Below are 16,231 nucleotides of genomic sequence, written 5' to 3'. Positions count from 1 at the left end.
GAAAAATATCGGTTTATTGTGGTTATGCACACGTTACTGACCAAATGGGTATTCAAATGAGCTCCCTACTTATGTAATAAACAGGAGCTTACTAAATTGGACTGTCCCTTGCATTAATATCCCTTTGTTTGTTTCAGCAGTACACATACGCATCAGAACTATTGAATGAATTGTTATTAATGTGTCCACTTGCAACAGCCTTATAATTCTAAAAACTTCCTCTTATAACTGTTACAAATTGAAGAAATATCTTTGTCATTATATATTCTTCGATATTATTGTTTATCAGTGTCGGGAAGACGTACACGGTAAAATAAATCTTGCATTTGATTCAGACTTCTTTGTACAGGGTTGGCTATTTTATATATGAGAGTTATTTGTGTAATAAAATAGAACTGATTAATGTTTTTATTCTGTTAATGCAATGGACAATTGTTTGGGTTTGTAAAATTGTCACACTATAACAGGTCTATTTCACTATACATCATAGACATGGTCTACTTACGTGTCAGATATAAATGGTCCACTCTGTATGTGTAGTGGAAAGATCTGGTAAGCATTGTGTCTTTGTGGTGAGAGGTGTGCTCATCTCCTGACGTTGTTGCTCATTCAGATCCCCTTGTTCGTCATCCGGACTTCCGACTGTTTGCCTGCATGAACCCAGCAACTGATGTTGGGAAAAGAAACCTGCCTCCAGGTATAAGGAACAGGTTTGTACAACAATTACAATCATAATAATCAAAACCTTGTTCTAAACAGTCTTGATGCCTTCGCTTTTGTATAGATGCAGAGTAAAAACAAATAAAAAGAGTCCATTTAAGAAAAAATCTGGTCCACTTTATTGTACAGACAGCCAGATTACAGATGGAAAATGGTATACTTCATTCCTCCAACAGGTTCACAGAGCTTTTTGTGGAAGAACTAGAAAACGAAGGTGATCTGCGAATCCTTGTTTCTGATTACCTGAAAGGTTTGAACGTGAACAAGACCACCATCAATGGGATCATAGGGTGAGATTCTGCGCTTTCTCCAGACTATGGTAATACTTTTTGTGCTTCTAATCTAATCTTCTAATCTATCTAATCTGCTGTTCTGTTCCTTTTGAATCAGATTTTATTTGACTGTACGCAAAGAGGCAACCTCTAAACTGGTGGATGGAACTGGACACCGGCCTCATTACAGCCTGCGGACTCTGTGCAGGGCTCTGAAGTACGCAGCTGGCAACCCCTGCCACAGCGTTCAGCGCTCGCTCTATGAGGTTTGTGGAAGACTTTGTTCACTTTTGCCTTGTACTCTGTTGGTTGTAATCTAGGGATTCATGTCCCACCCAATTTTGTTAATACATTCTTTGTTGTCCTTAGAAAGATAAAATGCTATGGATGGTTTTGGACAGTTGGACCATGGACAGTTACTGTAGGCAACAAATAACGTTGAATTAGTCCGATAGGGACGTTTCTGCCGTATAATCCCCAATGAAACCGTAGCTGTCATTTTCCATTACAGTTCTTAAGAAGATGGAAAACAAATGGTTTGTTTATTTGAATTATAAAACTAATTCCTACACCTTGTGCTACAAATACTACAAATGCTGGTTGAATGTGTGTCCGTGAAAATTAAGAATTGTTTAAATGCATTCAATATAATCAAAACATTATTGTAAATTGTGGTCCTAGTATCAACTTTTAAGAGGAGTTGTACAGATTGTGTGTTCGTTCTTGGAAATAAATGACCATCTGGAACCTCACTGCCCCTTATTATCCTTCCAGGGATTTTGTTTGAGTTTTCTCACCCAGCTGGACAGAGCCTCCCACCCTCTTGTCCAGAAACTGGTCTGTCAGCACATACTTGCAGGGAACACCAAGTGTCTTAAACAGGTAAGGGGAAGTGAAGCAAACCATTACAAATACTGTGTTTTCATAAGTGATTATCGTTTAATGAGCTGCTGTTGTTTTTGTTTGGTTCAGCCCATTCCAGAGCCCCGCAACCGAGAGTGTGTCCAACTGGAAGGCTATTGGGTTTCTAAAGGAGAGATGGAGCCCATGATTGACGGCAGCTACACCCTCACCAAGTCTGTGAAGCTGAACCTCAGGGACCTGGCCAGAGTCGTGTCTGCTGGGTAGGAAGCTCATTTTGACTAACATTTTGCTAATGGCACTTTTTTTTTTTTTTCGAATTTTGTGCCGTTTAGGGCTGAGCATTTTCAGCACTTGTCTTTATCATTACTTCAGTTGTTTTGGTATATTTCCCCAGTAACATGAATAAGCATTTCTACAACAATATAAACTTCTGGATAACCATGGGCATTTCAGCTTTACTTTGTTTTTCTTTTTTTTCCCCCTCTGATTATTTGAGAACTTTCACAGCCTTTGAACTTTGAACAAATTCAAAGCACTGAAGTACAACATGTAATATAATATATCTGTGCTACTGTGCCACCTACAGTTTCATTTTCTTATGGAAACAAAGCAAGGTCAGGGAGTTTGAAAGTCACACTTTAGAAAGAACTTTGAGAGAAGTTACGTGCAAAGCTTTTTTTGTTTGTTTAACTGCTTCAATGAGTCAGATTCAAAAAGGTTGGGTGGTTTTCCTCATGCTTATACACAACCACAGCAACAACTAGGCATGTACAGCATCTGATTGAATATTCAGATTGTCCTCTGAATAACCCAGTGCGTTTCCTGCTGTAGCTGCACTTTTCAGAAGAAGTTGGCTGTGACGCCCTTCGTATCACAGCAATTAGATCATTATTTATGTTTTGGCATTGGATTCACATCACTGGCCTGCAGACATGATTAATTGTGAGAGTGTCGACATTGAAATGGTCTCTCTGGCTGCAAAAAACTAGTTGTTAGCAACTCTGCGTTCCATTGATTTTATGTATTTATCTATCACTTGTAATGGATCACATACAGACGGGTGACAAATTAAATGAAAACCAACATAGTGTCTCAGTGAGGTGTTGGGCACCACGAGCTGCCAGAACAGCTTCAATGCTCTTGGCACAGATTCTACGAGTCTCTGAACTCTACTGCAGGGATGAACACCATTCTTCCAAAAGATATTCCCTCATTTGGTGGTGGAGAGCACTGTCTAACACGTCAGTCCAAAATCTCCCATAGGTGTTCAACTGGGTTCAAATCTGATGACTGTGAAGGCCATAGCATATGATTCACATAATTTTCATACTCCACAAACCATTCAGTGAGACCTCGTGCGCTGTGGATGGGGGCATTGTCATCCTGGAAGAGACCACTCCCATCAGGATAGAAATGTGTCACCATAGGATAAAGGTGATCACTCTGTAATGATTTGCAGTGACCCTTCCCTCTAAGGGGACAAGTGGACCCAAACCATGCCAGGAAAATGCCCCCCACAGCATAACAGAGCCTCCGGACCCCCTCACTGTAGGGGTCCAGCAGTCAGGCCTGCACTGTTCTCTTGGTGTCCCACACATGCACTCGCCCACTTGTCCAGAACACGAGCCAGTTGAGCGTCTTTGTGACTGAAGCTCCTGCCATTCATGCCCCAATAATGACCCCTCTTCCAAAGTCACTTAGATCCTTTCCTCTTGCCATCTTGATCCAAAATCGAGGTCAGCTGGGCCTGCTCAGCATTTTTATACATGCCACAGAGCATGATAGGATGTTACTTGCTTAATTGTATCATGCAGTACACCTCATTGGAGGCATCTCCATTCGTTATGTTCCTCCACTTATTTATTCAAGATTTTTGTTTGATTTGTCTCTGTGGTAATTCACAACGAAACTTTTTTTTTAGTGTGTATGTTAATAAAAATGTTATGATCAATACTGCTTCCAAATGGAGCCAGAGAAACTGAACTATGTTTTCTTTTCAATTCAACCAGAAGTCCTCGATTTGTTATGAAGTAATCTTTCTTTTGCTTGTAGGACACATCCAGTTCTAATCCAAGGAGAGACTTCAGTGGGTAAAACCAGTCTGATCAAATGGCTGGCAGCTGCTACCGGAAACCAATGTGTGAGAATCAACAACCATGAGCACACAGACATACAGGAGTATATCGGCTGCTACTCCTCTGACACCAGGGGAAAGCTGGTCTTTAAAGAGGGTACGCATTCTGATCATTGTCTGTTGGGGTGTTTTTTTGGCTGGCAACTCTTCGGAGACCCAGTTAACTTATGAACATCAGTGTAATTCCAGTGTTTCCAAGGCACTACTTAATGGTACTTAAGTTGTTAAAATGCTGGATATTAAAGAGTAAATACCACAATTGCAGGGGTTCTGATTGATGCCATGAGGAAAGGCTATTGGATTATCCTGGATGAGCTCAATCTGGCTCCTACTGATGTCCTGGAAGCCTTGAACAGACTGCTGGATGACAACAGGGAGCTGTTTATTGCGGAGACACAGGAAGTCATTAAAGCCCATCCCCGGTTCATGCTGTTCGCCACTCAGAACCCGCCTGGACTCTATGGAGGCAGAAAGGTATCCTGTATATTGTCAACAATTTTAATATGGTCTTATGTTTCTGCCCTTTTAAGATGTAGGAATTATAATGTGTGTGGTAAAGCTGTATAGCAATACATCTCACCTCTTGGTAACTTATTTAATGACTGGTGACCCAGAGTAAAGGTATAATGTTCTAAGTGGCTGTAGGTACAGTGTTTGTCTGGACTCACACTGGGTTACCTGCTGTTTCCAGGTGTTGTCAAGGGCCTTCAGAAATCGCTTCGTTGAGCTGCACTTCGACGAGCTTCCCAGTGCTGAGCTGGAGATCATTCTTCACAAGAGGTGCAGCTTGCCCCCTTCCTACTGCACCAAGCTGGTCAAAGTCATGCTGGAGCTACAGGTCAGTCCTCTTGTCAGGACCTTGACTGGCACTTGCGCCAGCAATCACATTTCAGTGCCTCTTCATTTCCGATCTATCTGAAAGGGCCGCGTTCCTCTACCAGTCTCTCCGCAGGGGCTCCACGGTGTTTGCTGGGAAGCACGGATTCATCACCCTGCGAGATCTGTTCAGGTGGGCAGAACGATACAGGCTGGAGGACCAGACTGAGAGTTCCCGTGACTGGCTCCAGCACTTGGCTGATGATGGTACTATGTTATTTCATCCAGCAATTATGTGTTTTGGTCTAAGCATCCTTGTTATTGAATAAATAAAGCTGTGGTTATACATTTAAAAGATAAATTCTCTTTCGTCAGGTTTTATGCTGCTGGCAGGCCGAGTGAGGAAGCCTGAAGAAGTCAGAACCATTCAGAGCATCCTGGAGAAGCACTTCAAAAGGAAACTGAACCCCCAAGCTCTCTTTTCAGAGGAGAATGTTGCAAAGCAATTCAGTGAGTAAACCGTCAGAAAGGGGACAGAAGAGATGCCCACTGTCCTTGTCCAATACCCTTTCTGCTAGGGGCAGGTTAGTTAGGGCTTCTTGTGACCTCGGGGACTGACTTGAGTGTGTCTTTGTCAGGCAGCACCGTGCTGTCCGAGGCCTACCTGCCTGAGGAATTCCGCCACATCGTTTGGACTGAGGGGATGCGCAGGCTGGCGGTTCTGGTGGGACGAGCCCTGAGATTTGGGGAGCCAGTCCTACTGGTTGGAGACACTGGGTAAGATCCTAGTGACTCTCCCTGCTATGCCATGACTGCTTATTCTAGCAATGAATGTGCATATTGTGTCACTCTGCATTATAAGCACTGCAAATGGTTTGTACTGGGATTATCTTCCAGATGAGGTAAAGGGTAAGTAAGACCACTGACTCAATACTAGAGATAAGCAGTTTACCTGTCTTTGAGCTTTTGTGTGTGATTTATTGTGTTCAACCAAAAAAAATGTAGACTGCTGTTAATGCCTGTTGTGTGGTTTTCTTATTACAGCTGTGGCAAAACCACCATTTGCCAGCTGTTTGCAGCTTTGGCAGAACAGAAGTTTTTCACCTTGAATTGTCATCTGCACATGGAGACATCAGACTTCCTCGGGGGTCTCAGACCTGTGAGACACACAAGCAAAGAAGAGGTAGCTGTCCAGCAATTGTGCCTTTCATTAAACCAACATTGTATTAAGCTGCATATACAGTCTAATTTATTAGTTTATAATATTTATCCTCTTTGTTAACATTTGAGATTGTTAATTTTCTACTTAAAACTTATTTCCAAAAAAAATTATTTTGCACAATGTAAAATGTCCACATGCGTATAAGGCTTGATTAACTCCCCGAACGTGTTAATCATCTAAGCCTGGTCTAATATTAATATTAGGTCTAATAACTGGAATCCGCAATGATCTCAAATTCATCATGTCTACAGTTTACTCTAGTCTAGTAATTCAGAATCGGTTAGCATTTGATACAGTTTACATATTCACTGCATGAATGTTTATACCTCTGTTTTTCTCACTTCCCTTGATTGTGTGCTGTAGAACGATGAAGACACTCGGCTGTTTGAGTGGCATGATGGGCCCCTAGTTCTCGCCATGAAGGAGGAAGGTGTGTTTCTCATGGATGAAATTTCCCTGGCAGATGACTCTGTACTGGAGAGACTCAACAGGTGAGCTACAGAAAAACATTTCAGACACCATTATTAGTAAATCATAATGAAGTTCAGTCTTTTTTTTTTTGTTGTGTTTTGATGTAAACCAATAATCAAACTGTCTTCCTCAAAATAGTAATTGATATTTTTTGTAGTTTGTTGGTGGAAAAAAACGAATCTTCCTCAAACCTTTTAAATGTAATTTACGAAATTTTCTAATTTAATGTAGTCACTGAATTAAAATCCTGTTGTTCGGGTTCAGATGTTTTGTAGAGAATATGAATGCTTAATTTTTATGTTTCATGAGCATAAAAAATTACACTGAAACTATGTTTACTTGTCCGATGTAATTGTTTTTAATCTTTCAAACACAAAATCGACTTCAGCAGCTACACACCCCAAACCTTATGAACAAAGTTGCTTGGCAGTGTATGATTTTGGACACCTGATTCACTTTGTGCCTGGATCTTGTGCAGCGTGCTGGAGACTGAAAAGTCCCTGGTTCTGGCAGAGAAAGGCAGCGGAGATGATGACGATGTTGAGCTGATCACTGCAGGACAGCAATTCCGTCTCCTGGCCACCATGAACCCTGGGGGAGATTTTGGGAAAAAGGAGGTAAGAGGGATTTCTGTGCTTTTAAAGACAAACTGGCATCCTGTACTCGGGTTGAAATATACCCAGGGACAGCACAATCTATTAAGGAAGTATGTGTTACACAGTGCCTTTTGTTGTGTGAGCTGACTCCTGTGGCTGAATAAAGGCTTTCAAAGTTAAAGACACTGCTGTAGCAGATTACACACAACTGCTACAGATGCTTCAAATTCCATCTAGTGTAGTCCAATGATTATGCTTTTCCTCCTTTAAATGTTATTGAGCAGATGATTCCACAAATGTAGTGCTTTAATCCCCAAAGTTTGTCATAGTTGGACTTTGTTGATCAAAGGAGCTGAATGACTAGTCTGTGTTGCATTTCTCCAGCTCTCTCCAGCCCTGAGGAACCGGTTCACAGAGATCTGGTGTCCACAGAGCAACAGTCGCAGTGATTTGGTTCAGATCATTCAACACAACTTGAGGCCTGGGCTGTCCTTGGATGACCTCGCCCATCAAGGTTGGTGACTCTCTTAATACCACGGCCGAGAAATAATAACAACTGAAGTGTTACAAGGATTTGGGGTATTTGGACAATCTTGTCCTCGGGTTTCTCATACTGAATGATCAGGATTCTAGATCATCTCTCAAGTGTGATGGTCAGAAACCATCTCTATTAGTTATACAAGACCGTTTTGACCTTTTATTAACCATAGCACATTTGCACAAACACATTTTGAAATGTATAATTGAATATTACCTCCTTGTGCTTTATTAATACATTTGTAGGAAAAACTTTTAGTTCTCGTACACCTTAATCTGAAGAGCAGCTTTGATCTTTCATTTGATTGTTAATATAAAGGTATTTTTTCCAAGGGTCCCATTTTCAATACTCTTTCTTGATTAAAAAAAAAAAAAAAAGATGAGGTTAAATCAGTTGATGACTAGGGTGTATTTTGTCTGTGATCCAGGGAGAGACATTGCTGAGCTCATGCTTGACTTCATCGACTGGCTGACCAATCAGGAGTTTGGGCGGCGCTGTATCCTGAGTGTGCGTGACATCCTTTCGTGGGTGAACTTCATGAACCTGGTGTGCGAGAGCAATGGGGTGCAGCTCATGCCAACCAGTGCAGACTGGGACCTGAAGGTGGATCCGGTGACTGCATTTGTCCATGCGGCCTGTCTGGTATACATTGACGGCATTGGCTCGGGTGAGTGAAAGAATCTTAAGGTGAAAACGCAAGCATTGTAAAGTTGGCGAACAAGCAACTGACTGAACCTTTATCCCTACATTTCCTTAAGCCTTTTCTTGAGCTTTTGAAGGCGATTGTCCTCTCTTGCCAGCCCATTCATTCCTGCCCGTATTCCCTTGCAGGCACCACATTTTCTGCTGCGGAAAATGCTCTGAAAGTTCGCAGGACCTGTCTGGATTTCCTTTGCAAGAAACTCTGCAGAATCACCACTCTGGATGAAGAGAGGATACGAGCGCTCAGAATTTATGACACAAGTTTGGCCAGGAAGCCATTGTGGGAAGAAAATTACTTTGGGATTCATCCGTTTTATATAGTGAATGGTAAAATTCTTATTTAAAAGAATCCAAAACACATTTTGTGGTAGTAACAAAAGTGCATAGTAAATACCTTGTGGTAACGCATCTTGTGTTTTTTTTCGTTGTTCCGCCTTCTACCAGGTCCACTCCATGAAACCAGGTTACTGTCCGATTATGCCCTCGCTGCAGGGACGACTGCAGTGAATGCACAGCGAATTTTGAGAGCACTGAAGCTCAACCGGCCTATCTTACTGGAGGGGTCCCCAGGCGTTGGCAAAACCAGTTTAGTAGCGGCTCTGGCAAAGGCGTCTGGCAACCATCTAGTTCGAATCAACCTTTCAGAGCAAACCGTAAGTGACTGTTTCCTGAGCTGCAATCAATGAAGATCAATCCAAATCAATAAAGTGTTGAGCTGACTGCAGTTTCTCTTCTTCAGGATGTGACGGACCTGTTTGGGACAGACTTGCCTGTGGAAGGGGGGAAGGGAGGCCAGTTTGCTTGGCGTGATGGCCCTCTACTGGCAGGACTGAAGGCTGGCCACTGGATAGTACTCGATGAGGTACTCAAAGAAATATAAATAAAAGGCATCGTTGCTCTCAGCCTACCATTAATATTGATCATCCTCCGCAGCGGCAGGCAACCTTGGTGCTTCCGTTCCACTCCATTATGCATCTTTGCTCCAGCTAGTCCTTCAATAGCGACCAGGGTCATTTAAGGGTACAGTGCTGGTTAGATCAAATGCCTCCCATGGATTGGAAGGGAAATGCCAAGGTTCCCCGCCTCTTTTTGTGACACACACACACACACACACAACAGATATGGAAACACTCCTGCGTCATCTTGCACTACGATTGATCGCGACAATTATTATTCCATTTGTGTTTCTTTGCTTCGTTTTGTAAAGACATTTAGGGGACTGAGATTAATTCTGGTTTTGTTTGTTTGTGTGTTTTTCCCCCATGCAGCTCAATCTGGCCTCTCAGTCCGTGCTAGAAGGCCTGAACGCCTGTTTTGACCATCGGGCTGAGATCTATGTCCCTGAGCTGGGCATGAGTTTTCAGGTGCAGCACGACAAGACCAAGATCTTTGGCTGTCAGAACCCGTTCACACAAGGCGGGGGAAGGAAAGGCCTACCAAAGTCATTCCTCAACAGATTCACACAGGTTGGTAGGATCGCTTCTGAAGAGCCCAGGTTCCTGCTACAGTATTTCAGCCATCTGCATAATATAATAATTACAATGTATTCTCATTTGGAGTAAAGTCTTTGTTTGTCAGATCTTATGTGTTCAGTTCTAGTTCACTGAAATGAGGAGAGGGTAGACTCTCTTCAGCAGACTATTTGCATTGATTGAGGCAGGGCCTTTTAAGTGCTTACCTTAATTGGGGGTAATTTTTAAATCGGTATCAAAACAGTCTCTAAATTTCGGTAAATAATGTGCAGTTGTGCCTTTGTCTAGGTTTATGTTGACCAGCTTTCGAAGGAAGACATGGAATTCATCGGCAGGTCTATCTTTCCTGGCATAGATGACCACATTATCTCTAAAATGGTGCAGTTCAACAACCAGGTAGGAAGATATTTGAGGAAAAAGTCTGTTTTTAAATGTCTGTGTTTTGCTGTGTAGATTAAATTGTGACCATGTGAGAGAGTAAAAAGTAATTGGCTGACAAATTGTATGATTTCTGTTGCTCATCTGTCATCCAGTTTTGGTCGAGAACGCTGCGGTTCAGAATATGGTTTTCCCTTCCCCTTCTGTGTTATATTGATCCCACTTTGTGGAGTCGGATGAGTACAGGCTTTTTGCACACGAGTTATGCTCTTAGCTCACTATAAATCCACAATCTACCCAAAACAGATACATTTGGAGTTCTCGCATTTTAAAGTCTCCCAAAGAGTTGGTAACCTTACTGATTTTCAAAAGAGTACATCAGTGTGGAGGAGCAGAACTGGTTTCGGTGTGAGCCTAGTCTTCCCCACGGGCTGACACTGGCATATCCATTTTTAACAAGCCTGTGGAATATGAGATGCTAATATAGTACACACCGTATTGCCAAGAAGTGCCATCCAGCAACCAGCTAGTTTTACACTGGGGGAAAAAAAAAACAAAAAAAAGAACCTGATGACAACATTAATAGGTACAAGGCTTTTCTCATTTAAAGGATCACATTAACGTCTGCATTTTATTTCTCTGTCCAGCTTGTCCAAGAAGTAACGGTGGAAAGGAAATGGGGGCAGAAAGGAAGTCCCTGGGAGTTCAACCTGCGTGACTTGTTCCGCTGGTGTCAGCTGATGCAGACAGACCAGTCCCCAGGGTTCTTTGACCCAGGCCAGCACGTCAGCCTGGTGTACGCCGACAGGATGAGAACGGAGACGGACAAAGCTCAGGTAATGCCAAGCCAGAGTCGCAGCAAATCTCCATTCATTTATTTAAAGGTGGTGGTTATCAGAAGCCGCTTAGGTATAACATTGTTCGGTGATTTAAGAATTTTAACAATCTGTTTCAGGTTCTGTCCGTGTTTAAGAAGGTTTTCGGTGTGAACTGGACCCCTTACACTGGATCTCGGCAGTTTCACATCACGCCTCTCAATTTTCAGGTTGGTCTATGATAGGGAGAAATGTACTCCCTCAGTAGATAGGCAGACAAGGAATACTCAGAATACCACAAAAATAGTTTATTCAGCTCTAAACAAATGCTCTGGAGATGGACAGTTAGGACATGCTTTTTACAGAACATACTATCATATAGAAGATGACTCCATTTGGTTGCTGGGTAACTACATGACATCAGTGAGGCACCCCAAACTTTATCTCACACGTCTCCTCTGTCTCCGGTTCTCTCTCTGGCCTTGAACATGTTTTTTCTAAAACTCAGCTACACAGAACTACTGCACCTGGCCTCTCCCAAGCAATACACACAAAGCTGAAATTCAGACGAGGGCTACACAATCTTGCTGCAACAATGGTGCAAATATAATATTTTTGGCATCTAGACAGGGCACTGTCCTGCTTCAGTCTATTTTGTAATGTTTCTGCATCTCTTTGCTCAGCAATTCAGTATCAATCCCTGCCAAGTCTGCAAAGGGGTATAGTAAAACAAATATCCACTGTGCTGTGTGAATTTCAGAATTAAAAAAATATATAATCTCAAGCCCTGTAAAACTGACTGTACAATACTCCTTTCAATGTATTCAATGCGTGTATGTATGGCTTCTTTTTATTAATGTATTTATTTGAACACATATCAAACAAAGTGTAGCAACTTGTAAGCTATCCAATGACTGTTTTTTTGTATTTCGTTTTTCCCCTCTTTTCCGCTATCCAGGTTGGTTACTCTGTTCTCCCTCGTAGTGGTGGTATGCCCCCAGCCCTGGATCCTCCCCTGTCTATCCTGCACCACAGCCTTCAGCCACTGGAGTCCCTGATGAAGTGTGTGGAGATGAGCTGGATGGCCATCCTGGTGGGCCCAGCAGCCAGTGGCAAGACCAGCCTGGTCCATCTTCTCTCTCTGTTGGCTGGTCGCCAACTAAGAGTCATGGCTATGAACAGTGCAATGGACACCACAGAGCTCCTGGGCGGATTTGAGCAGGTACATTTTTGGGCAAAAAAAAAAAAAAAAGACTCCATTCAATCCTTATCACCGTTGTTACCCTAGTGAGTTGATCTGTAAATAAAGGCCTTTCTGGACAGACTGACCACTTGAATATAGATTAGTCTAAAACTTTATGAATTGCCAATAAGGTATGGGGCTCAGATTGCCTTGTTAATGTTGTACGAGTAGTAGTTTTCCTTTGCTCCTTCTCCCCCTTTTAGGTCGATATAATGCGACCGTGGCAGCAAGTTTTGGAGAGTGTGGACTACATTGTCGCAATGGTGACCCGAAGAGGATTGTTGTCTATGGATGGCACCACCCAAGACACAGAGTTCCTGTTGAAGGCCTGGAGCTCTTTCCGCAGGAGCCTGAGAGAGAAACGCCAGGAGAGTGGAGTCAGCGCTGAGGCCCTCAACAAACTGGAAGCCATAATCGTACTGCTGCAAAAACTCAACACCAAACTGAAGGTTTTAACAGGTGAATATAAAGCTCTTAAATGCTTCCCTTTGAGACCTGTGAAAAAAGTTTCTGCATTCACACCGAATGAAGGTGTCGGTTACTAGTTAATATTTCAAGCCATGCAGGGATGTGAAACGAGCCTTGTGATTCTGAAACAATGTAGGTCTATTAAAAAAAGACACAAATATTCTTTATACTACTGAAATGTCACTGTAAAAATAAGTTATGATAAAGTAAAATAAGTCAATAAATACATGAATTCCCCGTTTGGAACTCCTGCTTTTTTAGTATCAGTAGTAGTATTTGTTTAGTATCAATACCGCAATAGTTTTCCTCTCCTGCTGTCGTCTTTGAATTCTTTGGATAAGACCAAAAATAATTGTTGGTGTTAACGGTTAATTTTGTTGTTTCTCATTATTATTAACTTATTATTAATGTCACTGCGGTAAACCTCTCACTCCACACGTTTTGTATTCGTAGATATGTCCAAGCTTGTGGCCGACTTCAGATGTTTCAAACAGCAGCACAGACGGATCGCTGGAGGCAACAGCCAGGGCACCTTTGAGTGGATTGATGGGATGCTTGTTCAGGCCCTGCAGGATGGAGACTGGTTGCTCATGGACAATGTCAACTTCTGCAGGTGGGGAGGAAGTCCTAATTCAAAGTTAATGTCTGATGATGTTAAATACTACCCCAAAAAATGTATTTGTAATTTGGATATACATAGTTATTTGCTGACTTTACTAATGTCACCAGAAAAGACCATCATTGCACTATTTTCATGTATACAATTGTCAGTGGTACTAGAAGCAGCATAAATGTTTTACCCCATTCTGTCGTCGGGGCTCAATAGTTTTTAATGTTCTTTTATTTTTGTTAGTGATACTTACAGAAATGTTGTGTTTTTCATCTATTTCATAATGGTTTTCCTAATTCATTATGGAAGTGTAAATGATACCTAATTACTTTTCTTATACATACAATTTTGAAGCCCGTCAGTGCTGGACCGATTAAATGCTTTACTGGAACCAAATGGGGAACTAACCATCAGCGAACGAGGAGTGATTGATGGAACCACTCCCAGCATCGCCCCTCATCCAAACTTCAGGTATGGGGATTGATTTATACAAATGTTGTCTCATATACTTTTTATAATGCAGAATAGGATCCTGATAGAGATCTTCAGACTGTTCCTCAATGGAACTCCAGCATCTTCTAAGATAAGAACTAATTCAGTCTGTTCAAATCTCTTCAGACTGTTTCTCACAATGGATCCCATCCACGGAGAGATCTCTCGTGCCATGAGGAATCGAGGAATTGAGATCTATGTCCATGGGGAGACTGAGGGGACCTGCTGGAATCCACAGGATCTGAAGACAGTGCTGCATGCTGCAGGTGTGACCGGAGACTTTGTGTGTAACCTGCTGATGGCTGTGCACACGGAGATCAAAAACACTATTGTGGGTAAGTTGATGGAACTCGCTGCGCCAGAACCCTAGACTTCAGAGCTTCAATCTTTTCTCTCCTATTAATTAAAAAGTTTTTTATTTTTAGAACTGTGCTTTGCTCTCTTTTGTATATACCTTTAATGAAAATTGATAAAGTGTGACAAACTTGGTACTGGACTAAAGCTGTTGGGGAGGTACCCAAGTGCATTGCTATGTCATGATTAAAGCTGGTCCTGATGCAGTATATTTTAACTTGGATGCCTTTTTTACAGGTTCTCCAGCCTCCTCCATCTCCTCTCTGCTCCACGCTGCGGCCCTGCTGACTGGCCAACTGCAGAGAGGAAGGGACCTGGCCGGTGCACTCCGGCAGGCCTGTGGTGAAGTGTACGCCCTGTCCCAGCGAACGCCATCCATCCAGATGGTAGGGGACACCCGTTAAACCCACACGTCTCACTGTTGTCTTCTCTTTGTCATTCCCATTGTAGAGTTTTGTCAAAGCAACATTCCAATAAGCCAGATACTGGTGTAAATATCCAGCCTCACTATTGCTCTTGAACATAACTGTTGACACAACTATTTTGTGTGCTATAGGTGTTTTAAAATGTAACCGATTTATTAAGGAGAGCATTTCTACTGTCTGGTTTGAGATTGGTCGCTCACATTTATTTACGCTATTCACAATGCTATTTTGCTTTGTTGATCACAATACTGATTTTGAGTAACCCCGCTTTGTCCTGTTTCAGCACGCAAAAGAGATCATCGAGAAGCAGCTGGCGGCACAGGCCTGTGATGAGGCCTCGGGATGCACTCTGCTGTGTGCGGGCGTGTGGCCAAACGGGCTTCCATCAGCGTTTTGGTCTGCCGAGGACTCCTGTTTCGCCACAGTCCAGAGAGACGGACAGGTCCTGTCCTTCTGCCTGAACTCCCTAAGTCTGGCGGGCAAGAGGTGAGTGCGCGATCGTCCCCGGCCCTGGGAGATGTTGGCTCAGAATAATATCTTGGCAGAGACTCACGCTGGCGGCTGGGTGTCTGACATCACGTGAACGTGCACACAAGGGGCAGCTACAGTCAGGATGACGCATACAAAAATGTTTATACTTCCACTTTTGACAAATGTTCGCCTGTGTGTCTCCAGGAGCTATCCTCTGAGCCTGAGTGACCTGCAGAGAGCCCTGCAGTGCAGTACCACGGAGAGCCCAGTGTTTGTGGGAGCCAAGGACCCCGCCAGTGAAGGTCTCCAGTTACTCCCTGTGGCAGTGAGGCTGGTCACAGAGAGGGCATCGCAAATTGACTGGATGCTCAGGGCTAACTGGCTCTCTCACCTCTCCAAGAGCTACAAACACACCCCAGGTTGGCTTCTGACCTCCCCATTGTGAATGTACATTTAACCCTCTTCTCATCAATTAGGAATACATTAAATGTTTCATAAATATTTCTTCTGAATTTTTTTTGTGGTGGTGTGAACACCTCAAAGGCAAAGGGAACAAAAATGTATTTTTAAAATCTAGTAGAAATGTGTGATCCTTATATTCTTCTAAATTGGCCTACTTTTTTATATTTAAAATATATGGAATGTATTTTAAAATGTCGGTAATCCATACATTAGTCTTACATTTACTGATGTACTGTGTGATTAAATGAATACAATATATTAACTGAAGTAAACCATTTCAAGATCCTTCTTCTAATACACAGCATTATATTTGGAATCCTCTCAACACTGTGTTCATAGCTAGTATGTGTTAAACGTGTTTAGACTCCATGGATCAGACTGGCTCCTTACTACACTAGTTCAGACGTTCTTGTTGCTCAGGTGAAGTGTGTTGTCTCCTGCAGATCTGGCACATGTCCACCTGGAGGCCGGCTCCAGAGCTCTGAAAGCAGTGTTCTCCAGCAAACTGGGCAGCAACGGCAAGATTTTAATTGAGCCTCTGCACCGTCACGCTAAAGGTAATTCGTTAATCAAACTGTTCCCTCGTGTTGGGAATGTCATACAAAAACCTTTGAAATATTGTCCATGCTAAAAGACCTCTCCACCATTCAAAACTGAATTGCATATATTTATATAATTTTCTGTGGGGAAAATAAATCCCTCACTT

At 42.6% G+C, this 16,231-nt stretch overlaps 1 protein-coding gene across 2 annotated transcripts in view; it reads left to right on the top strand.

Annotated features, from left to right (window-relative positions):
- Window positions 1-16,231, top strand: part of mdn1 (midasin AAA ATPase 1) — a 51,847-nt gene that overhangs the window by 9,663 nt on the left and 25,953 nt on the right. For both annotated transcript variants that reach the window (XM_066691595.1, XM_066691510.1), the window contains exons 19-50: window positions 614-710; window positions 897-1,010; window positions 1,111-1,258; window positions 1,767-1,874; window positions 1,965-2,116; window positions 3,909-4,087; window positions 4,256-4,464; window positions 4,682-4,828; window positions 4,932-5,073; window positions 5,182-5,316; window positions 5,445-5,583; window positions 5,851-5,989; window positions 6,392-6,519; window positions 6,978-7,116; window positions 7,480-7,609; window positions 8,061-8,300; window positions 8,465-8,662; window positions 8,780-8,988; window positions 9,075-9,197; window positions 9,604-9,801; window positions 10,096-10,203; window positions 10,833-11,021; window positions 11,141-11,230; window positions 11,959-12,222; window positions 12,447-12,702; window positions 13,165-13,324; window positions 13,676-13,792; window positions 13,940-14,148; window positions 14,405-14,553; window positions 14,876-15,078; window positions 15,268-15,482; window positions 15,969-16,082. In XM_066691595.1, the coding sequence (XP_066547692.1) occupies window positions 614-710; window positions 897-1,010; window positions 1,111-1,258; window positions 1,767-1,874; window positions 1,965-2,116; window positions 3,909-4,087; window positions 4,256-4,464; window positions 4,682-4,828; window positions 4,932-5,073; window positions 5,182-5,316; window positions 5,445-5,583; window positions 5,851-5,989; window positions 6,392-6,519; window positions 6,978-7,116; window positions 7,480-7,609; window positions 8,061-8,300; window positions 8,465-8,662; window positions 8,780-8,988; window positions 9,075-9,197; window positions 9,604-9,801; window positions 10,096-10,203; window positions 10,833-11,021; window positions 11,141-11,230; window positions 11,959-12,222; window positions 12,447-12,702; window positions 13,165-13,324; window positions 13,676-13,792; window positions 13,940-14,148; window positions 14,405-14,553; window positions 14,876-15,078; window positions 15,268-15,482; window positions 15,969-16,082 (5,148 nt within the window). The remainder of the gene's footprint in view (window positions 1-613; window positions 711-896; window positions 1,011-1,110; window positions 1,259-1,766; window positions 1,875-1,964; window positions 2,117-3,908; window positions 4,088-4,255; window positions 4,465-4,681; window positions 4,829-4,931; window positions 5,074-5,181; window positions 5,317-5,444; window positions 5,584-5,850; window positions 5,990-6,391; window positions 6,520-6,977; window positions 7,117-7,479; window positions 7,610-8,060; window positions 8,301-8,464; window positions 8,663-8,779; window positions 8,989-9,074; window positions 9,198-9,603; window positions 9,802-10,095; window positions 10,204-10,832; window positions 11,022-11,140; window positions 11,231-11,958; window positions 12,223-12,446; window positions 12,703-13,164; window positions 13,325-13,675; window positions 13,793-13,939; window positions 14,149-14,404; window positions 14,554-14,875; window positions 15,079-15,267; window positions 15,483-15,968; window positions 16,083-16,231) is intronic.

Source organism: Amia ocellicauda, chromosome 1 (assembly GCF_036373705.1).
Source record: "Amia ocellicauda isolate fAmiCal2 chromosome 1, fAmiCal2.hap1, whole genome shotgun sequence".
Taxonomy (NCBI): domain Eukaryota; kingdom Metazoa; phylum Chordata; class Actinopteri; order Amiiformes; family Amiidae; genus Amia; species Amia ocellicauda.
The sequence above is the reverse complement of the archived record's forward strand: the minus strand, read 5'-3'. Positions and strand labels throughout refer to the sequence as shown.